Genomic DNA, 26,873 nt, shown 5'->3' with positions numbered 1-26,873 from the left:
ATTTTATGTGAAAATCCAGATTTCTGGTTTTTCACTGAAAAATCACAACACCAAGTCCTGCATTTGCAACCTGGCAGCCCTGCTAACTGTCCCCTGACCAGGCCAGGGTTCCATTGCTCTTCAGAGTGAGCGTACATTACTCTTTCCTTCTATCTAGGCTGACTCCCTTATTGTAGGATCTACACAGCCAGGCGTGGTGGTGCACACCTGTAATCCCAGTACTTGGAAGGCCGAGGCAGGAAGATTGCCTCAAGTTCAAGGCCAGCCTGGGCTACATAGTGAGTTCAAGTCTGGTCTGAACTATATGGCGAGACCCAGTCTCAAAAAAAACCCCAGACTTGGGAGTTTTGTGTCCTAATTGAAACTGCTACTTGATGTCCTCTTTTGTCTTCATGTCTTATAGGTCTTTTTCAAAGAGATTTTCCTGAACATTTTAGAAACATCCACAAGTTCTTTTGAGCACAGGTGGATGGTCATTCAGACACTGACGAGGATCTGTGCAGGTATTTTCACCTGAGGGTGCTTATCCATTGGGCTTACTCCAAACTACTTCCTACATTTCCATCTCCGAAAGCCAGAGAAAAATGAGTTCCTCTTTGTAGAGTGTTAATGAAAGGTTGAGGAAATTGTTCTCTAAAAGACTTGTTCTAACTTGGTGAGAAGTCCTACCTTACCTCTCCTCTTTTAGAGGATGACCAGCAGAGACCAGTTTGCCTGGGGCCTTTCTGCTGTTAGCCCTAAAAGCCCCACATTCCAGAAACCCCTAATCCTGCCAAACTAGGACACTTGGTCACCCTGGCTGCAAGCTGGGCACTGTTGGTTAATCATAGGATCTAAGATACTGGTGCTGCCAGTCCTTTATTGAGTGCTAAAGTAAACTGGACTTGACTTTACACCATATAATTACATGCCTTCACACTAAGCATCCCATTTGTCTGTCATCAAATGTAACATCATAAGAGTGGCACAATTTTAGGAGGGGGATTAGTGCCTCCCTACTCCCATTTGTTTGTTTTTTGTGATGCTGGGGATTAAACCCAGGGCCCTGTGCATGCTAGGTAAGCACTCCACTACCAAGCTACATCCCTAGCCCTATTATCCCCATTTTTGTTGAGGAAATTGAACCTTGGAGAGATGGAATGAACTGCCTGAGATTTGAGTTAGTGTAGAGGCAGGCCTGAAACTGCATGCACGCACACACACACCAATACCTGTGACATGCATTCATGCATTTCCTGAGTAAGGCATGACCACCTGAATCAGAAATTAAATGAGACATTTTTTGGCAGAGAAATCTCGTTTACTAAGAAAACTGCTGTAAGGGCTGGGGATTTAGCTCAGTGGTTTCGCCGCCTGCTGCGCAAGCACAAGGACCCGAGTTCAATCCCCGGTACCAAAAAAAAAAAAAAAAAAAAGAAAACTGCTGTTTGTCTTTGATCTGAATTTCTAATATATGTATGTTATTTTCCCAGATGCCCAGTGTGTTGTGGATATTTATGTCAATTATGACTGTGATTTAAATGCTGCTAACATTTTTGAGCGCCTAGTAAATGATTTATCCAAAATCGCTCAGGGAAGAAGTGGACATGAGCTGGGGATGACACCCCTGCAGGTAAAAGTACACCTATATTTAAAGCTCATTCACTTACTGAGTTCCACCCACATGCCAGGCACTGGCCTCAGTGCTGGGAATGCAGCAGTGAACAAAGCACAAATAATACATGAGTATGCACACAGTTCCTGCCAGGATGAATTGACAATAAAGAAGTAAGTTTGATGGGTGCTGATAAGTGCTGCAGAAAAGAATAAAAGACTGAAGCAGGGTGATAGAGATGAATTGGAAGTGGGGATGTTTCCATCCTTAATGGGGTCATCACAGTGGTGGCTCTGAGAAGGTGACATTGGAGCGGAGGCACATAGGAAGAGAATTCATTTCCAATCACCTTCCAGAGTGGGAAGCAGGACGCCAGACTCCAGGATAGGCAGAGGAGATCACCCATCAATAGACTGCCTGGTTGTCACAGTGCCTGCAAGGACAGAAGGATCCTGAAAATCCCTGAGTTGTCATTAGATTTACTGAGAGATCTATGCTGCCAAAAATGTTGTTGGAGTTTAACATATTTGCATTTTTTAAAGCTTTTGTACTTAGGGAGGGGAGAGGACTTGAGGGGGAGATTGGGATAAAATAAAATTTATTTTTTAAAAAGATATTTGCATTTGTAAGATTATTTGCAAATTGTATTCATTTTTTATTTTTTAAAAAGTTATTTTTAAAAGCTGTATTTTCTTTTTTTAACCTACAGGGTGAACCTCAAAAGGGAATGTATTTATGGGTATTTAGGAGATAATTTCTGTTTAAAATCGTTCATTTGTCATATTCAAGGTCACAATTTAAGACCCTATATTTAAAGTTTTGGGGATTTTGTTTTGTTTTAATGAGAATTTCTTTGTAAAAACCCACACAACATTGTTCATTTTAGGAAAGCGCACATCTCACATTTTTGCTTCTGGGATGTTTGTAATGAAGACCTTTAGCGACGTCCAGGGTTTTTGCTGTGTCCTTAATACTTAGGCCCTTGTTAACTTTTCCTTGAGTTTCAGCCGTAATAGTACTGCATGTCAGGGGTTATCTGACATCCTTGCAGGGTTCCCTAAGCACCCCATATCTGCCCATTCTTAATTCATCTGTGAAGTCTCTGCAGTGTGTCACTTTTGTCCTTTAGGAGCTCAGTTTGAGGAAGAAAGGCCTGGAGTGCCTCGTGTCCATTCTCAAGTGCATGGTGGAATGGAGCAAGGACCTGTATGTGAACCCTAACCACCAGACCGGCCTCGGTGAGAGGGCGCTGCTGCCACCCCTCCTCCACATTTTAGTTTGCTAAATACCACTTTTTTTGCTTGTTTTTTGTTTTTCTTTTTTTGAGACAGGTCTCACTATGTAGCTCAGGCTGGCCTTGAACTCACTGTGTCACCCAGGCTGGCCTCAAACTCGTGCCACTCCTCCTGTCTCGGCCCCTTAAGTGCTGGGATCACACTCAGCCAATACCACAGTATTTTAAAAGTTCTGCTGTTTAATCCCATGTGGAATGTTGGGGAGAATAGTATGAAGTTATTGTTCCAAGCTTTTTTTTTTTTTTGGTACCAGGGATTGAACTCGGGACCTTGTGCTTGCGAAGCAGGCGGTAGAACCACTGAGCTAAATCCCCAGCCCTTTCCAGCCTTTTTATCAGCTGCCTTTTTTTTTTTCTGGTGCTGTGGATTGAACTCAGGACCTTGCACTTGCAAGGCTGGCATGGTGCCATTGAGCTAAATCCCAGCCTTTTTAGTACCCTGTCTCTCCCTCACTGGTTGAAGCATCGGCTTTGTAATACACTAAATTCTCCTATCCATGTAAGTCTGTTGCTAGATTTTTCCATTCTGTTCTATTGATTTGTCTGTTTTTACACAAATGCCACACATGTCAAATTATTAGAAATGTATAATGTTTGGATATCTAATAGGGCAAGTCCTTAAATGTCTTGACTATTTTTGCACTTTTCACTCTTCTGTGTGAACTTTAGAATTAGGCATCAAATTCCATGGGAAAATAAGTTGCTAAATGATGCTAAAGTTTCATGCTTATTGTTACAGTTCAAACTTGTTGCCTTTGTAGGTCTGAGAAAGGGAAGCCTGAAGTCAGAGCTCACATGGGCATGTCTGAGTCCCATCTGCTTATTTGGTTCCCATTGCTTTTGTGTCACTGCAGGTCAGGAGAGGCTCATGGATCAGGAAATGGGGGATGGGAAAGGCCTTGACATGGCAAGACGGAGCAGCGTAACGTCTATGGAGTCAACAGTGTCCTCAGGGACCCAGTCAGCCATTCAGGATGACCCAGAGCAGTTTGAGGTCATCAAACAACAAAAGGAAATCATTGAACATGGCATTGAGCTGTGAGTGTGGCTGCCATTCTGGTGGAATCTTTTGGGGTCTCTGACAGAGCCACATCTCTGAGAGCCCAGGAGTGACTTCTGTAGGGGACACTACCACAGAAGGCTGACTCCAGCATTTGTAACTGATGGTGATTGAACCAGGCAGAGAGGAAGTGTGTGAGCAGGCATGTGAGAAAAAGGAAACCTTCATACCTTTATGTGATTGATAGAGCCTTTTTTTTTTCTTTTCTGATGACAAAAATTAAGCCAATTTAGAAAATACTAAAAATGAAAAAGCAAGTGTGTAAAACTCACTCATAAATTACTACCTTGACAAAATTGCAATTGATGACATTTTTCCCACCTATATATTATGAAAAGTTTCAATGTACAGAAAAAGTAATATTTACCATGTTCATCTTATCTACATAGATATTTTTCTAAACCATTTGTAATTTGTAACCTTCACAATACTTTCGCCCACATCTTTAAAACATAAAGGCATTCCCCCATGTGACCATAGCATCGTCATAATAATCAGTGGTGATCTTTATGTTTCTTCCCAGTCTCTCACACACTTCAGCACACACACACAATCTAATAAGATGTCTAGCTTTAATGATTAGTTAGTAAATTCAGTTGATCTTAAAAGTTGCAGTACTCATTTATTAGGTGAAGTGTTGACCTTGTTTCTACTCCTATCCCCCCCCACCCCGACAGTGTATTCTTTTCTCTCAACAGCAGCTAAAGTAATCTTTTTAAAACATAAATCAGGCCTTATCCCTCCCTGGCCTATGGTCATTCCAGGTGCCGTGCCTCCCTCTGACCTCATCTCCTCCAGTACCCCTAAGTCACACCACCCATTTTTAGTCCCCAGAACACCTCCATATGTTGTTTTTTTTTTTTTGGTACCAAGGATCGAACTCGGGTCATTGCACTTGCACAGCAGGCGGCGAAACCACTGAGCTAAGTCCCCAGCCCCAACACCTCCATATCTTCATCTTGATGCCCACTCCTTGCAATACTTTGGCTCTCTTTCTTCCCTCAGGCATGGTAAATCATCGTTTCTTCAAAGAGGCCTTCTGTACTATACCATCTGAACAAGTCTGAAGTTACTCTCTGCTTCCCTCTGTATCTCATGGCCCTTGCCAGGTTGTGTGTCTACAAGACTATTACTCTCCAGTGCAGGGCCTATTAAAAAGTCCAGTGTACTATATACATTAGTTAACTTGCCCTCCTCTAACAGGACATATAAAATAACAGTACTTACACTATGTATTTCTTTTTTTTTTTTTTTTTCCGGTACTGGGGATCGAACTCGGGTCCTTGCGCTTGCGCAGCAGGCAGCGAAACCACTGAGCTAACTCCCCCGGCCCTACACTGTGTATTTCTGAAATAAATGAAATCCAAAAGTGGACACTCTGACCCTATTAGGGCAAATCTTACAGACATCAGGGACCCAGCCTCCTTTTGACTCTCTGCTTCATCACCCTAACGATGTAATTTTCATCTTCAGGTTGCCAGCTGGTTTAGGATGACTGTTGGAGCACTAGCCATCACACTGTATTCTGGAAAAGACAAAAGGGAGGGCCAAAAAGAGTGTATCTCCTCTCTAAGGAGAGGAGTGCCCTTACCACTTTTGGCCACATCTCACTGACTTGAATTTTATCAAGTGGTTGTATGTTATTTAAAGGAATCAAGGAAATGTAGTTTTTATTCCCGTTGGTGGTGTGTCTCAGAAGAAGGGGAGAGTACAAATGAGTGACAGCCATCAGGGTCTGCCATAGGTGGGTCAGAAATTGAATCAGAAATGCTAGCAGCTCCTTACTTGCTTACATGGGATGGTTTGTTCATGGCATGTCTTCATGACTTACCTCAAATACCAGCTTTTTCTATGCTCCAGATTTTGAAAAAAGCAGCCTGTATCTCATCTCTTCTTAAAACAGCTTCAATAAGAAACCCAAGCGGGGGATCCAGTTTCTCCAAGAGCAGGGCATGCTGGGAACATCTGTTGAAGACATTGCCCAGTTCCTGCATCAGGAGGAACGCCTCGATTCTGTAAGCACTTGCAGTGAGCTCTGTCAGGTGGCTCCGAGGAGCCCTCACAAACTTGCATCTCGAGATTGGCTGATCCTGAGTGCAGTCCCATTCGTGCCCCTGGTTGCAGAGCCCTGTGTATCTGCTGGCTGGTGTTGCAAGCGTTCTTTAATGGGGTAAACCAGAACTGCACAGTGTCAGTCAGAGTTGGCAGTGTCCCTTCCTTGACTGGTAGAAACTGTTCTGACTGCCCCAGCAACTAGGCTCCTCCAGGGTGTGCCCCATTGCCCCCTCCATTTTAAGCCTTTTGAGCTCCTCTTCCTCCTTCCCTGGCAGAACAGCCTGAGTCTGGAATGGGTGCAGGTGGGTGGCTCAAGGCTCTGCCTGGCTTTCCTACCAGCCTGGCTGGTGTGGGAATGTAGAGCTGGGGATTCTGACACCCCTCTCCCCGGGGTGTTTTTCACTGGGTTCATATGGGACAGTTCGTAGATGTGAATGTGTGTGCGTGTTTCAGACCCAGGTAGGTGATTTCCTGGGAGACAGCACGAGGTTCAACAAGGAGGTAATGTATGCCTACGTGGACCAACTGGACTTCTGTGAAAAAGAATTTGTCTCAGCCCTGCGGGCATTCCTGGAAGGTTTCCGCCTCCCTGGGGAAGCCCAGAAGATTGACCGGTTAATGGAGAAGTTCGCTGCAAGATACATAGAGTGCAACCAAGGGTGAGTACTGTACTTAACTCCTTCATCTTGTTGCCTGCCTTAGACCACTAATTGTGATTTGGTTATGGTTTGCATTTAATCTTCAGAATCTTTTCCTCATGGCTACAGTTCCTATTCAGTATGTGCCAGGTTCTGGGCTAAGGGATTACCTCATATAAGACCTGGCAGCATGCTTGTTTGTGTTCCTAGTCCATAAACAAGGAGACTGAGCACCAGGGAGGTTAAATAACTTGCCCAAAATCGCACAGCTAAAACCCATGGTACTAACTGCCTAAAAAAGTAGTTTTGTGGGCCAAGGATTTAGCTTAGCAGTGCTGCCGCCTGCCTCGCAAGCGGAAGGTCTCAAGTTGGATCGCCAGTACCAAAAAAAAAATGTGAAAAGAGTAGTTTTGTGAATTGTGAGGAGGCAGTTGGGTACCTCTTCCCTAATCAAGAACAGCTACCTGATTTAATATATGTACAGAGTAGATCTCGAGGAGTTTGCTTTCTCTTTGATTACATACTGATGAAAGGTTATAGAAATGGCTAAGCAGCTTAATAAAAAACACCAAAGTGCATGATTTTATGTTGGGTTCTTTTTTGTTGGATGGTTTGTGTTTTTGTAAGAGTTGAAAATAGAAAATGAGCTGACTGCTGGGTTTTAGCCGTGCCATGGATTCAACATACATTTCATTTAATCAGTGGTGAGCTGGGGAGTGTTTCCCTGCTTTCCATATGAGAAGATTGAGGTTGTGGAAGCCTGAGCGACCTATGTCCAAAATCACTCAGCGAATGTGCGCTTATCTGACACAGAGGCTTGTGCTCATTCCATGCACAGGAAATTATAAGGGTCTGAATATTCGGTCCACATGATTAGAGACTGTTCAGTGCAAACATATTGATAACAGTTTCCCTTCTCAAGTCAATTCCATTTCATATTAATTGGTCCAGTACTCAAGAGTGTGTGGCCAGTGGTCTTCCAGAGATGATATAGTCAGCAAAGGCAGCGTCTGTTCATTTCAGCCAAATGGACCTCAGGCTTTGCTGTGAAGACCTAATTAGATGTTGTAGCCTTTAAACAGACCCTGTATGGGCCCAGAGGCCTTGGTCTGTTTTCCGTAGCAAATATGCACCCCAGTTAAACTTCCTATGAGAATGTAGACCTTTCATTGTATTCCTCAACATTTTTTTCTTTTATATTAGGGCATTTTGGACAGAGGAGTTCTTCAAGCTTTAGCCTCACATGCTGAGGCTATGCATCTGCATGTTTTTGTCTTTCTCTTTTTTTTTTTTTTTTTTTTTTTGTGTGGTACCGGGGATCGAACTCGTGCCTTGCACTTGCGCAGCAGGGGCCAAAACCACTGAGCTAAATCCCCGGCCCTTGTCTTTCTCTTTTTGCTTAAGGCAAAAACCAAAAAGTCAGACTTTACCAATATATTGTTTAGAATAATCAAAACATTTCCCCTTGTAAATATAATGGACAGCATGTACCGTAAATAACTAACAACCAAACAGCAGTTGTGGGCAGCTGTGTCTAGCACAGTGTATGGCACAGAGCAGATGCTCTTGGGTGGAGTCGCGTGAGGGTCTCAGCCAAGTGGCCGGAGGCCTCGCTCCCAGAGTCTGCACAGCACTGAGTGAGGATCTCCTGGGGTCTTATGTTCAGTTGCCTTACCTACTCTTGACCTAGGGTGTTCCTTAAGGGTATTTTAACAAAAATTAACTTGAAACTGCTTTATTCCAAGAAGCTAGAATCTGACATCTTAACTACCGTTTTCTGTATCTGGGTTATTAGTTACTGCTCAGCAGTGAAAGCGTGAAAACTGTTGACTAATTTGGGAATCACTTGGAGCAGTAGGCCTGCTTCTAGGTGAAGTAGGTTTCCATCAGCATTGTGCCTTCTGGACCTTCCTCACCCTGAATATTCTTTCTATGTGCAATCTTTTTTCCAGGCAAACTCTGTTTGCTAGTGCTGACACTGCATATGTTCTGGCGTACTCCATCATTATGCTCACGACAGACTTGCACAGTCCTCAGGTAAAATATTTTACTGATTCATATATTGTATCAGTAGCTTTATTTGGGGAGTTCGATTTTTTTTAATGGTTTCTATTTTTTTTTTAGGTAAAAAATAAAATGACAAAAGAGCAGTATATTAAAATGAATCGGGGAATCAATGATAGTAAAGATCTACCAGAGGAATATCTCTCCAGCATCTACGAAGAGATAGAGGGCAAGAAAATCGCAATGAAAGAAACAAAAGAGCATACTATTGCCACCAAATCTACTAAGCAGAGTAAGCAAATTATCCTAACTTCTTTTAATTCTAACTTTTGACTATATTAGAATTCATGATTAAGTATCCTGGTGATAAATTTAGTTTGCTTTCTCTGTATCTGAATATGAAATGTGATTAATATAATTATTATGATTATGTCGGTGCTTTCATAATATCACTATCTTGCTAGATTTGACCAGGAACAAGAGGCTAATTAAAATAAGTCATCTGAGAGCTAAATTACCTCTTCTAAAAAAACGTTCCTTAAAACTTTGCTTTAATTTCAGTTGTGATTGTAACAACCTTGATTAGAGGTCTATTAATTAGGGGCCCTGTGGAGTCAAAGTTTATTTGTGAGGCAGTGGGATGCAGAGGCTTAGAGCACAGGTTCTAGAGCCACACTACCCTGCATCATATCCCAGCTCTACCACTTATTAGCTGTGCAACCCTGAGCAAGTCACATAACCTCTCTTTCCCCATCTTATAATGGTAATATTTGTAACAGGCTCATGAGATTCTTGGGGGGAGATTTGTGAGCTAATCATTAAAAGCCCTTTGAAGCAGTTCTTAGTATGTGGTGGTCTCTAGGTGAGTGCTGGCTGCTGGTCATACTCTTGCTTCTTTGTAGACGTGGCCAGTGAAAAGCAGCGGCGGCTGCTGTACAATTTGGAGATGGAGCAGATGGCTAAAACAGCCAAGGCTCTGATGGAGGCCGTGAGCCACGCCAAAGCCCCGTTTACGAGTGCCACTCACTTGGACCATGTACGGCCAATGTTCAAAGTGAGTATCCTGCAAAGTTGGCATGTGGCTAGGCCTGATTCTGGAGTTGGCCGGCCACAGGTGAGCGGAGAAGTCCCAGTGGTAAAGAGATTGAGGGGCCGGGGATTTAGCTCAGTGGTTTTGCCGCCTGCTGCGCAAGCGCAAGGACCCGAGTTCAATCCTCGGTACCAAAAAAAAAAAAAAAACACATTTAGAGATTGAGGACAGGCCAGGTCTGGGTGCTTCTGTCTGAAGAGTGACTGGAGCGAGTCCTTTGGTGTTGCTGGGAAGCTCCAGACAGTCTGAGCTTGAATCCTGGCTTTGCCACTTTGTAGTATTGTGGCCTTGGACAGCTTACTCACACTCTCTGTTCATCATCTGTGAAATAAGGACAAGTACAGGGTTGTTGTGAGGCCTGCAGAGTGGGAGTGGGAGGGATTGAACAAATTATTCAGGGAAAAGATAAAAGGACAGTTTGTTGAGATATTCCACCTCAGTGGCCTCAGGGTTACTCTATCAGATGAAATTAGGTAGAAAAAAATAGTGACTGAAGGGCCAGGAATTGAGCTCAGTGGTTTCACCACCTGCTGTGCAGGCGCAAGGACCTGAGTTTGAGCCCTGGTACCAAAACCAAAAAACAAAACAAAAATAGTGACTGAAGACTATTTTTAAATGTCTGGAAAAGATACGTGTTCTCTGCCAGGTGTGGTGGTGCACATCTGTAATCCCAGCACTGGGCTGGGGATGTAGCTCAGTGGCACCGACCTTGCCTGGCAAGTGCAAGGTTCTGAGTTCAATCCCCATAATGGGAAAATAAAATGAGAGAGAGAAAGAAATGTAATCCCAGCACTCAGGAAGCTGAGGCAGGAGGATCATAACCACAAGTTCAAGGCCAGCTTGAACTACATAGGGAAACCCTGTTTCAAAACCCAAAAAAGATGTATGTTCTATATACATAGCACATTATTTTTCTCTAAGATGTTTTTGTAGTAACTCTCAATATTCTATTAGGTAGTCAATTCTAGACTTTCATGACTTTCTATTTTATAAGGAATTCACAAGAAAGTTGGCTAGATGATTTGAAGTAGCCTTTCAATAAATTGAGTCTGTAGATTGTAAGCACTTATACGTTTTATTTTGCATGCTGACTTTTGATTGGTAATGGCTGACTGGTATGGTGTGTAAAGAGGGATTCTCGAGCCCCATAAAGGTTCAGCAGGGAAGGCGGTCATCTTTGATTGGTGATGTCTACCATGAGCACAGGCATATGTAGGGGTGGTGCACCAGCTATGACTGCCCGTCCTTCCTTTTGAATAGCACGTACATCTGTAGTGATAGCTCTTTGTTTGAAAATTTACCACTTCAAATTTATCTACTTCATATCTTCATTTATTGGTCTTTTTCAGATCTACTACCACTTAGGTCTAATTCTTTGGAGATTTTTTTATTTTTATTAGTATGTGTTTGCAGTACATGATGATGACCTTCATCATGGGGAGTTGGTGCACATACATAACTCTTCTTAATGCTTTTTCACTTCCCCTTCCCTTCCCCTCCTTCCCTCCTTGTAGTCCTAGCTTTAGCTGTAATTTTGGAGGAACTGTTTCATGAGTAGAATAAATTAAAATAAAAATAGCAGTGGCCTTGGCATCCTGCCCTTCCCCCTAACCCACAGTGTGTCCTCTGAGTGTTCTTTTCATCCTGAAATTCTGGATGTTACTGAAACCTGGCTTCTTTGGTAGTTGGTGTGGACACCATTGCTGGCAGCCTATAGCATCGGACTGCAGAACTGTGATGACACTGAAGTGGCATCCCTGTGTCTGGAAGGCATCCGATGTGCCATCCGAATCGCCTGCATCTTTGGAATGCAGGTGAGTGTACATGAGCAGGACTCCCGAGGTCTTGGTAGGATGTGTACTCTTAGATTTGGCAAAAGTATCAGCAAACGATTTCCTCATTCCCCCTGGGAAGAAACCCATAGCTATGTGATTTATGAAATATCCATTTTTATTATAATTTATCTTATTTCTCATTCTCTGGGAAAGCACATAGTTGAATCCAATATTAATATATCCCTAACAGGCTGGGGATTTAGCTCAGTGGTTCCGTCGCCTGCCTCACAAGTGCAAGGTCCCGAGTTCGATACACAGTACCAAAAAAAAAAGAAAGTCTTGTTTTTTTGTTTTGTTTTTGGTACCGGGGATCGAACTCGGGTCCTTGCGCTTTCGAGGCAAGCAGCAGAACCACTAAGCTAAACCCCAGGCCAAAAAAAGAAAGTCTTAATATATCCCTAGATAGTTTTGTTGGTTTTTTTTGGTACTGGGGATCGAACTTGGGTCCTTGCGCTTTCGAGGCAGGTGACAGAACCACTGAGCTAAATCCCCAGGCCCCTAGATAGTTTTTGAATCTTGAAAAATTTAACAAGTAAATGAAATATAATTCTCAAACTGTTCTGAAGTCAGAAGTTTTTTGTCTATCCTACACATTACTTTATAAATCAGTGAGAATTTGCACCCATTTATTTTGAAAACCCTAATCTTTTGTTCCTGTTTTCCTTAGAGCATTTAGACATTTTCTTTTGTACCAGAACCACAGGCTTTGAAGTCAAATAATGATGGTTTCTAACCCATCTCTGGTGCTTTTCCAGCCATGTGACATTGCCCCAACTAACTTTCCTCTAAGACACTGTTTATTTCCTCATTTAGAAACTTGAGAAAATAAGCCTTCCTTACAGGATTGTTGCAGGTTTTAGAACTTATGTGGCAGTCTTGGCACTCAACATAGATTGGAACATGGAACAGATAAGAGTGATTAAGATTAAGGTCATTTGGAAGAAGAGATCCAGTTCTCAAATGTGTGGTGGTGTACAGCTAGCTTCATCAGGTGTTCCAGGAGCAGGAGGACCTCAGCATGGAATAACTAGCATGCTGGTATGCAGAAAGCCTGATACACGCGTATAAAAATAACAGATAAGCCAGGCACAGTGGCACATGCCTATAATCCCAGCTGCTTGGGAGGCTGAGACAAAAGGATTGCAAGTTTGAGCCTAGTCTGGGCAACTTAGTGAGACCCTGTCTCAAAATAAAAACAATGAGTTGGGTTCAGTGGTGCAGTGCCCCTAGGTTCAATTCTTAATACTGCACCAAAAACAAAAAACAAAAACAAAAACCCAGTTGAGCCTAGTGTACCAGCCTTTCAGATGTGGAAATGGCCATTTTGTGGGTGGAATCTCAGTATTCCCTTTGGGTTTCTTTTTCAGCTGGAACGAGATGCCTATGTTCAGGCCCTTGCTCGCTTCTCCCTGCTGACAGCCAGCTCCAGTATCACAGAAATGAAGCAGAAAAACATCGACACCATAAAGACACTTATTACTGTGGCTCACACTGATGGCAACTATCTTGGGAACTCCTGGCATGAGGTGTGTGTCTCTGCCTTTCCTCAGTTGTGATGACTTCTGGCCTTTTATTCAGGGTCACTCTCTTGGTCAGTTCCATTTTTCTTGATGTGAAGCCTAACTTTATCTTATGACTCTAAAAGTTGGTCATATTATACAGAGTTCATGCCCTCTTGACACTTAAGGCAGAGAATGCCAAAAAGTGGTAATGATAAGAAAGAAGGACTAGGGGTTGGTGCTGGGAACAGTGATCAGGAGTCAAGGAAGTTCTCTTGGGGAGACACACATGTCTCTGGGGGAGTGAGCCAGGGAAGCAGCTTTCCAGGCATAGGGAACAGCAAGTGCCAAGGCCCCGGGGGCGGGACCAGAGGTGCCAAGTTAAAGGAGCAAGATGGAAGCCAGTGAGGCTGGCGTGTTGTGTTTGCAGGGAGAGTGAACAGGAAGGTGGGGTGGAGAGGGCGGATCAGACTGCACGGATTGAGTAGCACAGTGGGTAGAATCTCTTCCTCCAATTGCATACTTTTTCTCTCTTAAAAATGAGCACTAACTGGGCTGGGGATTTAGGTCAGTGGTTCCGCTGCCTACTTTGTAAGCTCAAGGTCCCGAGTTTGATCCCTGGTAACAAAAACAAAACAAAACAAAACAAAACAAAAACAAATGAGCCTGAAGTTTGCATAAATATCTATATGGTATAACACCTCACTGTGCCAACTTTTCTTTTGTGTATGGCTCTTTCCTTTTTAATGATTATAAAAAGAAAGCAGTGTTCAGTATTCTATCTTTAGGACCCACACTTGAAGGGTTATGTAGCCAGTATTCTTGCAACTGATTGGCCAGTCATTCTCTTCTCTAGAGAAGCCATCCTAAGACCATCAGATTTTATTCTCCCTGTAGAAAGCTCCTTGTTTCAAAGATGATGACTGACTTCAGGTTGCAAGTGTCCTTTTCCGGCTATAAAATGGGAATTCATTTCTTCATGCCTTCTTTTCCTTAGATCTTAAAATGCATCAGCCAGCTGGAACTTGCTCAGCTCATAGGAACCGGGGTGAAGACACGCTACCTGTCTGGGTCTGGCCGTGAAAGGGAAGGGAGCCTGAAGGGCTACACGCTTGCAGGAGAAGAGTTCATGGGCCTGGGCTTCGGTAAGCCCCATGGCTGGCCATCACAAATTCATCAGCTCACTAGGATGAAACCCTCTTGTCCTGTCTGGACTGTCCCATAAACCGTCCCTTCCTTATGTGCCAGTTGACATGGTGTTTATGAATGCAAGTGAATGTGCTGCTTCACCTCTTGTCATTGTGATTAAACTGTTGAGCAAAGCATCTATTTTACCAAAACCAGCAGCCACCTGCTGCGCAAGCGCAAGGACCTGAGTTCGATCCCTGGTACCAAAAAAAAAAAAAGCCCAGCAGGATGCATTACTGTTCCTTTATCCTGTAACCTTCTGTGAGGGACAGAGGCTATTGCTTTAAAAATTCTAGCACTCTAGTACCTGGCAAAATTCATATGTGTCCATGTGTCTCTAGATCTGAAAGGGTAGGTGCCACATCTCTTCTTTGGAGGCTTTTATTAAACAGCATTCTTGGGCCGGGGATTTAGCTCAGTGGTTTCACTGCCTGCTGTGCAAGCGCAAGGACCCGAGTTTGATCCCCGGTACCAAAAAAAAAACCAAACCAGCATTCTTTTGCAAGTAGTTATTTCTGGCTGTATAGCTGGTTGAAAGACTCTTGTCAGTGATATATAGCATAGTCGTAGTCAGGAGGGTGAGAGCAAATGTGCCACGCCGCCTGTGAACGCTCAGTTGATGTGTTTTACTCATTTAGTCTTTGTAACAACCCAGCTGTGCGGGGCAGTGGTGGCATACCTATGGCACGCATATTATTTGTTTTTCTTTTAAGACAAAAAATGCTAATGTATGAGTTGTTATTTTCTAAACTAAAACCTCAATATTCAGATTTAATTGCAGTGTTGGCACTTAGTGATAAATAAGTGGGTTTTGGTACGGGGCAGTGGTGGCAGATATGGCATGCCCGCCGCAGCAGGCTGCGTATATCATTGAAAGCTCCAAAAGGTTTGCCATCCCTGCTGTAGGAACTGTTCTTCTTCCCATTTCGTAATTGAGAAAACTGAAGTACAGGATGCAGTGACTTAAGCAGGGTCACAAAGCAAAAGATTCAAGCCCTGGGCTATCCAAATGCAGGGAGGAGGTTGCTAGGGCCTGCCACAATGGTTGGAATAGCACCGTACCGTGGTTAAAAGCCTGGGCTGTGGGGAAATGAGGGGTTGTTGCAGCACCCATCCCTTCGGATGCTTGGGAGGGTGACTGGCATGAACTCCAGGAAAGTAGTCGGGCATCCAGCACACATGAGCAGCAAGTGTCTAGGAGCTCTGGGTTAGTGTCAGGTGGATCTAATTTGTTTTCCTAAAAAAGGTCTGTAATACTATAAAAATATAAGTAAAAGACTGTAGAATGTGTTGGTGCAAACAAGACAGCCTGTAATAATGATGTATTTTAAATGCCAAAACATAAGTTTAAATTTTATCATCCCTGAGGTTGGTTGGTTTGTTTTTGCCTGAGGAACCTTCTCATTTACGTTCCTTGTCTCTGGATATTGATGCCAAAGATACTTTGTTCCCAATACTGGGCTGTTGTTAAAGTCCACTGCTTCTCTGTATCACATTCCAGGTAATTTGGTGAGTGGTGGAGTGGATAAAAGGCAGATGGCCAGCTTCCAGGAGTCAGTGGGTGAGACCAGCTCCCAGAGTGTGGTCGTTGCAGTGGACAGGTAACGCTTTCCTTCTTTGGCAAGGCTGGGCGACCCTGTGGTTTGGTGTCCTTCATGGAGATACTGTGGCTCTCAGAGTTTATCCTAGTTGAAATTTGTTTAGCTTTTTAGATGTGTAAATTGTTGTTTTTCATCAAATGTGGTGACTCTTAACCATTATTTCTTTGGTGTCCTACATTTCTCTGAGACTGCCTCCCCCCACCCAGTACTAGGGATCAAACCTGGGGTGCTCTGCCACAGAGTTACATCCCCGGCTCTTTTTTATTTCTTATCTTGAGACAAGATCTCACTAAATTACCTGGGCTGGGCTAAAAACTTGTAGTCCTCTTGCCTTAGCCTCCTAAATAGCTGGGATTACAGGTATGTGTCACCATGCCTAGCATCTCATTTTTTGAATTATTTTTTATTTCTATTCATCATATTAGACAATCTCATTTGATTTCTCTTTACTGGCTTACTTTCTTTTGCCTGCTCAAAACTGCAGTTTAGCCCCTACAGTGAATTTTTTATTTTAACTTTATAATTTTCAACTTCAGAATTTCTGTCATTTCTGTTTATTAATTATCTGTTTGGTGAGACATTTTGGTTGTGAGGCTTCTTATGGAGATAGGGAAAGAGTAATGGAAATAGACCAAGTTGAAATTTTTCTTTAGAGAATTAGACATGATTTCCTTTAGTTCTTTGAACATATTTAAGAGAATTAACTTTTAAAACTTTGTCTAAGCCGGGGATTTAGCTCAGTGGTTTTGCCGCCTGTCGCGCAAGCACAAGGTCCCGAGTTCGATTCCCACTACCAAAAAAACCCATAAAACTTTGTCTAGAACATCCAACATCCAAGCCTTCCCTGGGACAGTCTCAACTGGTTCTTTTCCTGTAAATAAACCATCCTGTCTTGTTCTTGGATGACAGAAGTGTCATAAGTTAGATAGTGTTGTTGGTTGCACAGCTCTGAGTATACTAACACTAGAGTGTATATTTTTAATTATAAATGGTACGTTGTGATTATAAGTTGTACATTTATAGCTTTTGTTAATATAATTTGGTGGCTTTGGCTATCAGATTCCCTGCCCCCAGCCCAGAGTTTATTGTTATTGTCCCTGCTACTTTTTCATTTAGTGACTTTTCTAAACTAAGTATGTACAGTGCTTATTCTTTCTCACATGTGGCCACTGAAGTCTCTGCTGGGGTAGCTTCAGAGGGCAGAGATTTCCTTGAATGTTTCGGATCCTTATCAAGTCTCCAGCCTTTGCCTGCCACGGGCTGTGTGTGGCTCTGGGCACCCTTCAAAACTCAGCCAGGACTTTGCAGCTCTCCCTTTGCCTTTGCTTGTTCGTGTGAGCCTCAAAGTCCACCAGAGGCGAGACTGTCCCTCTCATACTTTTCCTGGTTTAAAAGCACAAAGCCCTTCACACGTGAGCTCGTCAAAGCCTCCTGCAGACATCTCACCCCAGCTTTTCCTTCTAAGTTTTTGGCACACGCTTGTTTTTGCTGCCTCCTGTGTCTGCAGTGTTAAACAGTTGCTACTGATTGCTTTTGAGAAAAGCTCCCGGGGAAGCCTAGTTTCCCTGAGTAAGGTCGGAATTAGGTCAGATAATGTCAGCTCCTTAAGAGTAATGTTTTTGGAGAACTTCTTGGCTGTTCTGCCCCCTCTAGTGGTGATTTGGCTGCTTGCTGGCTTCACAGTTAGCTTTATTTTGGTGCTGTTAATTTTTAGGCTTCCTGTGGAGCTGAGGAGAGAGCAGTGGAAACAGGCCAAGTTGAATTTGCTATTCAGATGAAGATTCAGCCATTTTTCTTGAAAAGTACACTCCTTAGGTTTTTGTTAGCTTTTGGTTAGTTTCAAACATTCAATTTTGAAAAAGTTAATTTTGATTTTTTTTTTGCCAGTGTCCTCGTTGCTCTTAAAAAGAAGCAGCTTTTTGGAGGTTCTCGCTCCACCAGTCCCCGTTGACATCGCATCGCATGCTGTTACATTCCGACTTTTCCCCAGCCCCTGCAGATGTGTGCCTTTCTTCTCTCAGTGTAGACTTTCTGCTGTCAGCCCACTGACCAGTTTTATACTTTTGATGCCTTATCATTTATTTTGGTGGAAGCGCCAGATCTGAAGCATTTCTTCTATGCCTGTTTTATGTGAGAAACTTCTTCCAAATCTAATTTTTGTTTTATTATGTCTGTAATTGTCTTCCTAGGATTTTTACTGGCTCTACCAGACTGGATGGAAATGCAATAGGTATGTATTTGACTTGCCTGGGACAACTACAGATGCCTCATGTTGTGACTCCCCGCTGGTAACAAGGCTCCCTGCGTGTTGTTGGCTCTGGTCTGTAGTTGACTTTGTCCGCTGGCTGTGTGCTGTTTCCATGGACGAACTGGCTTCCCCCCACCATCCTCGCATGTTCAGTCTGCAAAAGATCGTGGAAATATCATACTACAACATGAATCGGATCCGACTACAGTGGTCCCGAATATGGCATGTGATTGGAGATCACTTCAATAAGGTAAATTTTCAAACTCGAAACTACTTCATCAGTATAAAAGAAAAGTATATAGCTGAATTCAATAAAGAATTGACCCTTTTCCTTTTTTTTTTTGGTACCAGGGATTGAACTCAGGACCTTGCACTTGCAAGGTAGATGAGCGCCACTGAGCTAAATCCCCAGCCCAACCCTTTTCCTTTATGCTACGAGTTAATCTTAGTTCATTAAAAAGGAAGTTTTGTGCTCAGTGGTCCCAGCACCTGCCTTGAAAGCGCAAGGTCCCGAGTTCGACCCCCGGTACCAAAAAAAGGAAGTTTTGCGTTATCTGTTTGTTTCTTCTTTGTAAGACTCTTGCTGGGCATGGTGGCACACACTGTAATCCCAACACTCAGGAGGCTGAGGCAGGAGGATTGGTGTGAATTTGAGGCCATTCTGGGGTACATAGTTCAAGGCCAGTCTGAACTACATAGTGAGACCCTGTCTCAGAAAAATAAAATCTTTTTGGTCTGTGTCTTGTACTCTGAGTGACTACTTTGAAGATTATGATATACAGTGTATTTAGCTGTTGTTATTCTCTCATTTTGTTAGGAAACTTTGTTTTATTTTTTCATAAAATAAAAAACAGGATTGATCCTGGTTTTTAGGTGCCATTAAGTCATTCTTCATGCAGTATCAAGGGTACCTTGCTTAAGTTTTAAGATACTTTATGTAGAATGAATAAAAAATCCAGGATATCAATAATATCTTATATCCGGGATATAGACTAACAACAAAAAGATCAGTATAGTTAGTGGACAGACATATTCTTGCTTGGTGGCATTCTGAAATCCTAAAATATCCCCTTAATGACCCAAGATGAAGTTACATTCCATAACGTTTCAGGATTAAATGTCACTACTCTATTCTGCATTGTGTTGTCACTATTCTGAAAGTTTTGTTGGAAATTAACATTTGGTTTTGGTTTTGAGTTGGTTTTTTTGGTTTTTGTTTTGCTTTTTTGAGACAAGGTCTCGCTGTATAGTTCAGGCTGGCTCAGCCTCCTGAGTCCTGGGATTACAGGTGTGCACCGCTAACATTTGTTTTTAAATCAGAAACAAGCCAAAGACACTTTGTCTTCTAAAACTGACAACTGCTAGGAATAAGCCATACTGAACTTTTCTGTCTGCTGGAGGTTTCATCATGTACATACTGAAAGACAATGTCAGATACACATTTTACTGTAATAAAATTGGCGGAAAAAAACAATCAGAAGGATGTATGTGTGATGTGATTTGCTTCCTAAGGAAAATACAAGCTTGACCATACTATTTTCTTGCCAAAATACGTTTTATGATCCTAAGGAAATTTTCTTAGGCCTAGAGATGAAGAGTTATAACACAGATACTTGGAAATAGTATTAGTAGAAGAATGACTCGCCGGGTGTGGTGGCACATGCCTATAATCTCAGCACTCCAGAAGCTGAGACAGGAAGATTGCCATGAGTTCGAGCCCAGGCTGGGCTGCATCATGAGTTCAAGGCCAGCCTGAACTACATAGCAAGACTCTGTCTTGCAAAAAAAAAAAAAAAAAAAAAAAAGAATGAGTCTATGTTGAATGGACGAAAACTGTAAAAAGTAGTCTTCCATTGGGAGATAGCGCAGTCAGTGGGGTGCTGGCAAATGACACCTGCCATTTACCTATGGTACTGATACTTCACTGTGGCTGATTCAGAGCTGGCAGTGTGAGGTAGGGAAGAGTTTAGCACCATCTGCTTGCAGAGGCAGGTGATGGCCTGCTCCACCACCCCACTAAAATGAGCATTGTCAGCTGGGCATGGTGGCACAGCTGTCATCCCAACACTTTGAGAGGCTGAGGGAGAAAGATCACAAGTTTGAGCCTAACCTGGACAACTTAGTGAAATGCTGTCTCAAAATTTAAAAAGAGCTTGGGATGTAGTAGCTCAATGCAAAGGCTCTGGGTTCAATCCCCAGTACTGGGGGAAAAAGGGCATTGTCAAGTGTGGCCTGCCTTTCTCTTGATACAGCAGCTAATAGAAGTTCTTTGTTTTCTTATCAACTCAAATTAAGGTCCCTCCCTCTGTTTAACACAGTATCTGAGAGCCTTGTGCAGGAAGCAGGTGGACAGATGGTGCCCCTGCCTGTGTGGAATTCACCCACATCGTGTGATACATTAACTGATAGGAAAGAGTCAAGGAATGCCATATAGTTCTTGAGATGACATGGTCACAGAGGGACCCTGGAGACGGCCTTTCGCCTGAGGCATAGTGAGGAGAGAGCCACAGGAATGATTTGTTGAGTGAAGAATAAGACTTTCATCTAAAGTAACCATCTCCAGTAACTAACTCAGCACCATCTTTCCTGCTGTTCTGGATAAATAAATTCTTAGTAAACCAATTGAAGAAATTGAAGTGAACTTGCTTGAGAAAACCAATGTGACTCATTGCCATTACTCTGCCTTGTGTTCTCATCCACGACTATAATAGCTAAGCTGAAATGAACATTGTTCATTTACTCCACAAGATGTTTTGGCTGGCAGCTGTAGAATCCTTTGTTTTCTCAGAAATGACTATCCAAAAGTGTCTCAGTAAACATTTCCCAACTCTTCAAAGTCTACATTGTACGAGTTACTTTTCCCACTTTAAATTTCTGTTGTCAACAGTCTTTATGGGACAGTCCTAAGTTATCTGTGGGCCACTGATGGGCAGGCTTGGAACATAGAATGGCAGGTAATCATTAGACATTTCATGGTTGTCAACTTCATTACAAATGTCTGTTCCATCTAATCAGTGCTGCTCAACACCTAGTTATGGAAAACTCAGTTGCTCACTGTGGAATTCTTAGTTCTTTCCACAACCTTGGAAAGATGTTCCGTATCCCCTTGTGAGCTGGGGCACGTGGCAGTCCCGTGGGCTGAAAAAATGTGGATGACTGGGTGCAGCTATAACTTAGCTCTCAGAACTTAGCACTTACAGCCACTTATGTATTAGTAGGAAGCAAGTTCTGTGGCCAAGACTGAGCAGAGTATACAGTATACAGTAAGCATGTGTGTATACCCAAAGCATCTGTTTTACCTGGATTTTTAGGAGGGCAATATTCTTTTGCTAAAAATAAAACATTTTCAGTGAGGGTGTCCTGCAGTGATAGAGCTCTTGCCTAGCCTGCATGAGGCCTTGGCTTTGATCCCCAGGACTGCAAAAACAAATCAAACAGAAGACAGCTTTTTGAATCAGACTACATGTCTGCAGAATTTCTCACAGAGCAGGTTGCTGCACGATGCCCCAGCTCCCTTCATGTCAAGGCTGGCGGAAACATTCCCTTACTGTGCTTTTGGGAATTCTTCTTGGGTGGAAAGTCTGAAAAGCACCAACAAAATGTATACCTGTAACTACAGCCCTTCAAAATAGGCAAACTGTAAACAAGGGCAATTTTCAAGGAAATTGAAAAGCCTCAATATTTCTGCAGAATTTTTCAAGGCTGATGGTATTCACTTTTGTGATCATTTTCTTTAAGTGACAGATATTAGGAAAGTATGAAAACGTTTTCTATGAAATCTCTTGACACTTTTTGCATATATATTTGGGTATAATTAACTAACACCTGGGGAATTTTTGTAAAATGGGTACAGAGTTTCAGTTTTATAAGTTTAATTTTTTTATTTTTATTTTTTTTTCCCCATTAACTTTATTGGTACATTTTAGGTATAAAATACAGTTACATTCATCATTGGGATCTTGTACCATTACATGAGTCTCTTGGTTCTTATTTTTCCCCTTCCCTTGCCCTCCCTTCCCTATTTGCAAAGACCTTGTTTCCATTTTTTTCCTCTACTCATATTGTTTCCTTTCCCTTTTTCCCTTCCCCTACCCCTCCCAATTCCCCTGCTCTTTTAGACCTTTTCTTCCTGTTACACAATATCAGTTATACATTTTTTAAATTACAATATTAAGATCTAGGAGACATTACCACAGATTTTACAGAATTTAAAAGGATATAGAAAGCATATTACAAAAATCTTTTTTGAAATAAATTTGACAACTTCTAAGAAGTAACTTAGAAGACAAATTAATGAAACTAACTCTGGAGGAAATATAAAATTTGAATAGCACCTATTAATGAAAGTATATTCCTAGCTTGAAAACCTACCTATATGACAACAGCAGGCTTATAAACATTTTAACTGATAAATTATATCAAACATTTAAAGCAGAAAAAAGAAGGAACACTTCTCCCCTCATTTTAGGAAATCAACATTGTGCTAATCCTAAAACTGGATAAAGATAATAGAAGAAAGAAGTATGAACATAGATAGAAATTTGTTTAACAAAACAAACTCTTAGAAGTCAGATATGGCAGGATGTAGAAAGTGGTTTTGTTATAGGGATGGCAGTGTTGGTTCAGCATTGGAAGATCCACCCCCAAAAGTCGTCATTTTAACAGAGGAAAGGAGAAAGCCATATGATCCTGTCACTAGTTGGAGAAAGCGTATTGGACTAACTTCTACAGCTGATCATGGTAAAAGCTATCAGGGGACTAGAAGTAGAACAGAACCTTCTCAACAGATCAAAGACATGTACTCCACACTTCCAACAAAAACTCCTTCTATGAATGGAGACGATACAATCCCTAAAGTGGGGAACAAGGGCATACATGCCTACTCTTCATCTGTCCATTAGACTTTGAAACATAGGTCTAAACCAAAATAGTCTGGCAATAAAGTGACATGACTAGGATAGGATTGGCACGGCAGAAGCAAAATCTTTATATGTAGATGAAATGATCATCTACAGAGAAAATACTAAGAAATCTCTAGGAGCCCCTAGAACTTGTACTTGAATTTAGCAGGATTAGAAAACACAAGGTATATATAAAAATTCAGGTCTGTGTATACTTGCTGTAAATGAAGAACTGGATATTGAAATTTAAAAGTTATGTAGGAGTACAGAGGACCCAGAAAAGCCAAAAACAAAAAAACAGTGTTGGAAGACGATTAGCACCCAATTTTAAGACTTCTTCTAAAGCTACAGTAATCAAGGCAGTGTTGGTGTAAGGAAAGACATATAGATCATTTGAATAAAACAGAGAATCTAGAAATAGAACCACGCATATATGGTCCACTGAGTTTTGAAAGGTTATTTAACATTAGCATTTTATAGAATATAAACTCGATTCAAGAGCCGAGGAAGAGATAGTGTCTTCAGCAAACGGCACTAGAACACCTGATATCCGTATATAAAAAATTAACCTCAACTCTTTTTTTTCACACATGAAAATAACTTGAAGGGATCTATGAACCTAAATAAGAAAGCCTAAAAGTGTAAAACTTTAAGAAGAAATTATAAGGGAAAATATTTATGAATTCAGGGTAAGCAAGAAGTACCTAGGATACAAAAAACATGATGTATAAAAGAAAAATATTGATAAATGAGATTCCATCAAAATTTAGAACTTTAAATGACGTCATTAAAATGAAAAGTAGTCCTTAAACAGACCATATTTACAATACATATAACCTATGAGCAGAATATATAAAGAATTCTTAGAGCTCATTAATAGACAACCCAATTAAAATGTAGACATAAGAAGATGATAAATAGCCAGTATAGCACAAGGAATGGTGTGCAACTCTAGAATCAGAAAAATACTAATCAGTACAATAACAAGATTGGATTATACACTCATTAGGGAGATGAAGCTCAAAGTTTTAAAAGCCTTGTCATGACTTTTTCTTTTTGTTGGATTCTCCACCTTTGTGTTTAATTTGTCACGCCCAATGGATTCATTCTGCTGGGTTTCCTGGGGTTGTGATCCTCATTGTCTTTTCCTAGGGTATTGTCTAAAATCTTTTGGAGTGCCAGTTTGGTATTCATGAAGTTCCTGAGGTGCCCTTTATCCTGAAAGTATCTTATTTCTCCATTAATTTTGAAAGATAGTTTTGCACGGTACATCAATCTGGGTTGGAGACTGTTTTCCTTTAGGGCTTGAAATACATCACTCCAAGCTCTTCTCGCCTTGAGGGTTTGCATTGAGAAGTCTGCTGTGATTCTGATGGGCTTTCCTTTGTATGTGATTTGTTTCTTTTCTCTCACTGCTTGTAGAACTTTGTTCTTCTGTTGGATTTCTGGAATCCTAACTATTATATGTCTATGTGTAGATTTTTTTTGATTAAGGCTAGCTGGAGTCCTATATGCCTCACTTATCTGTATGTCAAGTTCTTTTCCCCTCCTTGGGAAGTTTTCTGCCATCACTTCTGTGAAGAGTTTTTTTATGTCATCTGCACACTCTCCTCTTTCTTCATTGACTCCGATCAGTCTTATGTTATTCTTCTTTGCATCGTCTAGTAGCTGCTGGATTGATTTCTCATGTTCCCTTACAATTTTAAAGCAGTTTTTCTTTTCCTCCTCACTAATTGCAATCTTATCTTCTATATGTGAAATTCTATCCTCACATTGGTTCATTCTGCTGCACAGACTTTCGATGGAGTTTTTAATCTCTTGGAAATCTGTTTGTATCTTTTATGGATTCCATTTGTTTCCTATATTGGGATTCCATCGTGTTCCTCAGATCCTCTATTTTTTTATCTGTGTCCTCTCTAGATTTATTAATCATGTCTTGCACCATAAGCAAAATCTTTGCTGTTATCTGAGTAATTATTTCTGATTTCATTTTTCCCAGATCCTCTTTTGTTGCCAGTTCAGAGAGTCCAGGTGGTTGAGTATCAGAGTGTTCCATCTCGTTTCCCTTTGGGCTTGCTGTAGGTGATCTGGAAGTCTGTTTTTGAGGCTTGTTTATGTGTCTTCTCATTTTCACGGGACTGGGTGGGGGGTGCTTCTGGTGCCCACGCAGCTCACCTTCTCTGCCCTAGGAGCTTGGGATGGCAGCGGGGGAGCTTCCTTCCGGGTGCTGGGACCGGCTCACTTTCTTGGCCCTAGGAGCCTGGGATGGAGGCAGGGAGCTTCCTTCCGGGTGCTGGGACCTGCTCTATAAATTTAAAAGAGTTCTAGAGATTGTATATGCAGTAGTGTGACTATACTGTTGAACTATATACTTTTTGTGGTGGGGGGTTACTGGGGATCGAACTCGGGACCTTGCGCTTGTGAGGCAGGTGGCAGAACCACTGAGCTAAATCCCCAGCCCTGAACTATATACTTTAAATGGTTAAGATTAGCCAGGCATGGTAATGCACACCTGTAATTCCAGCAATCTGGGATGCTGAGGTAGGAGAATTACGAGTCTGAGCCTGGTTGGGGCAGTTTAGTGGTGAGTGAGACCGTGGTCTCAAACTAAAAAAAAAAAGTGCAAAGGCCCTAGGTTCAATCCCCAGTACTGCAAAAAAAAAAAAGGATAAAGACAAAGATGAAGACATGGGCCAGGGATTTAGCTCAGTGGCACTGTGCCTGCCTCACAAGCACAAGGTCCTGAGTTAGATCCCCAGTACCAAAAAAAAAAAAGGTGAGGACATGAGTATAGTTCAGTGGTGCCCTAGGCTTGAGCCCTAGTTACCCCCCATCAAAAAAAGCTTAAGAGGGTAAGTTTTCTATTATGTATATCATAAAATTTTGAAAAACAAGCTAGCACATTTTGAAAGCCCTTTTTTTAAAAAATTCTTTTATTGGTACATTTTAGGTATACAGTACATTTATCATTGGTGCTTGTACCTGTACATGATGTATCTTGGTTCTTATTTTTTTCCCCCATTACCTGTGCCCCCTTCACCCCCTCCTCCCTTCCCTATTTACATAGATTTTGTTTCCTTTTTTTTTTCTTTTCTCATAATTTTTCCTTTCCCTTCTTTCCTTTTCCCTTCACCTCCCAGCACCCCTATACCTTTGCACCTTTGAAAGCCCTTTTAATTAAATGTACAGCACTGATTTTACATCATTACACTTAAATAAAATGGACAGATCATAGCCAAGAAACAGCATTTTCTTTCTCCTTGGGAGTTCTCCCGGCGAGTGTTTTCAAGTAAGTTGTCCATCTTTACTGTTCGGTGCCTCACACCCACAAATGCTAACACTGCACCTGTTCCTCCTCCCTTCCTGTTTCCACTCAGGTTGGCTGCAACCCCAATGAAGATGTGGCTATCTTTGCTGTGGACTCACTAAGACAACTGTCCATGAAGTTTCTGGAGAAGGGTGAATTAGCCAATTTCCGTTTCCAGAAAGATTTCCTGAGGCCTTTTGAGCATATTATGAAGAAAAACAGGTAATGTACACTGCCATGGAAAACCTTAGGGCAGATTCCCCACTGGGATCTAAACTTCCCCTAGCACTGACTACAATTGATTTTTTTTCTCCCTTTTTGGTGGAAGCAAGTAGAATGTACAGATTGTGATTCACATGGCCTGTCCCGAGGTAAATCACACTAACATCCATGCACACCCCTCCCAGGATAGATGACACCACAGCAACTGATAAAGGTGTGTCCCACATCCATACTGGGGCAGTGCTGAGGGAGTGTAGAGAAGGAGCCACTGCTGAACCAGTCTCAGATAGGGACAACAACTATGTGAGCCAGCATTTTTGCCCCCAGAGGTGATAAA

The 26,873-nt window shown here is 41.9% G+C and overlaps 1 protein-coding gene across 1 annotated transcript in view; it reads left to right on the top strand.

Moving 5' to 3' along the window:
• Arfgef2 (ARF guanine nucleotide exchange factor 2) overlaps positions 1-26,873 on the top strand; it is an 88,628-nt gene that overhangs the window by 35,351 nt on the left and 26,404 nt on the right. Inside the window, exons 11-26 of the mRNA XM_004858084.3 lie at positions 404-503; positions 1,473-1,612; positions 2,724-2,832; positions 3,743-3,926; positions 5,852-5,963; positions 6,457-6,662; positions 8,594-8,678; positions 8,766-8,937; positions 9,548-9,699; positions 11,421-11,549; positions 12,938-13,096; positions 14,067-14,214; positions 15,759-15,858; positions 18,048-18,088; positions 18,187-18,356; positions 26,385-26,536. Coding sequence (XP_004858141.1) covers positions 404-503; positions 1,473-1,612; positions 2,724-2,832; positions 3,743-3,926; positions 5,852-5,963; positions 6,457-6,662; positions 8,594-8,678; positions 8,766-8,937; positions 9,548-9,699; positions 11,421-11,549; positions 12,938-13,096; positions 14,067-14,214; positions 15,759-15,858; positions 18,048-18,088; positions 18,187-18,356; positions 26,385-26,536 — 2,159 coding nt within the window. The remainder of the gene's footprint in view (positions 1-403; positions 504-1,472; positions 1,613-2,723; positions 2,833-3,742; positions 3,927-5,851; positions 5,964-6,456; positions 6,663-8,593; positions 8,679-8,765; positions 8,938-9,547; positions 9,700-11,420; positions 11,550-12,937; positions 13,097-14,066; positions 14,215-15,758; positions 15,859-18,047; positions 18,089-18,186; positions 18,357-26,384; positions 26,537-26,873) is intronic.

The sequence above is a fragment of the Heterocephalus glaber genome, unplaced genomic scaffold (assembly GCF_053883595.1).
Source record: "Heterocephalus glaber isolate CG9 unplaced genomic scaffold, H.glaber_assembly_v1.0 deba00001673, whole genome shotgun sequence".
NCBI classification, from domain to species: Eukaryota; Metazoa; Chordata; class Mammalia; order Rodentia; family Bathyergidae; genus Heterocephalus; species Heterocephalus glaber.
This window is presented reverse-complemented; position numbering and strand designations above follow the sequence as displayed.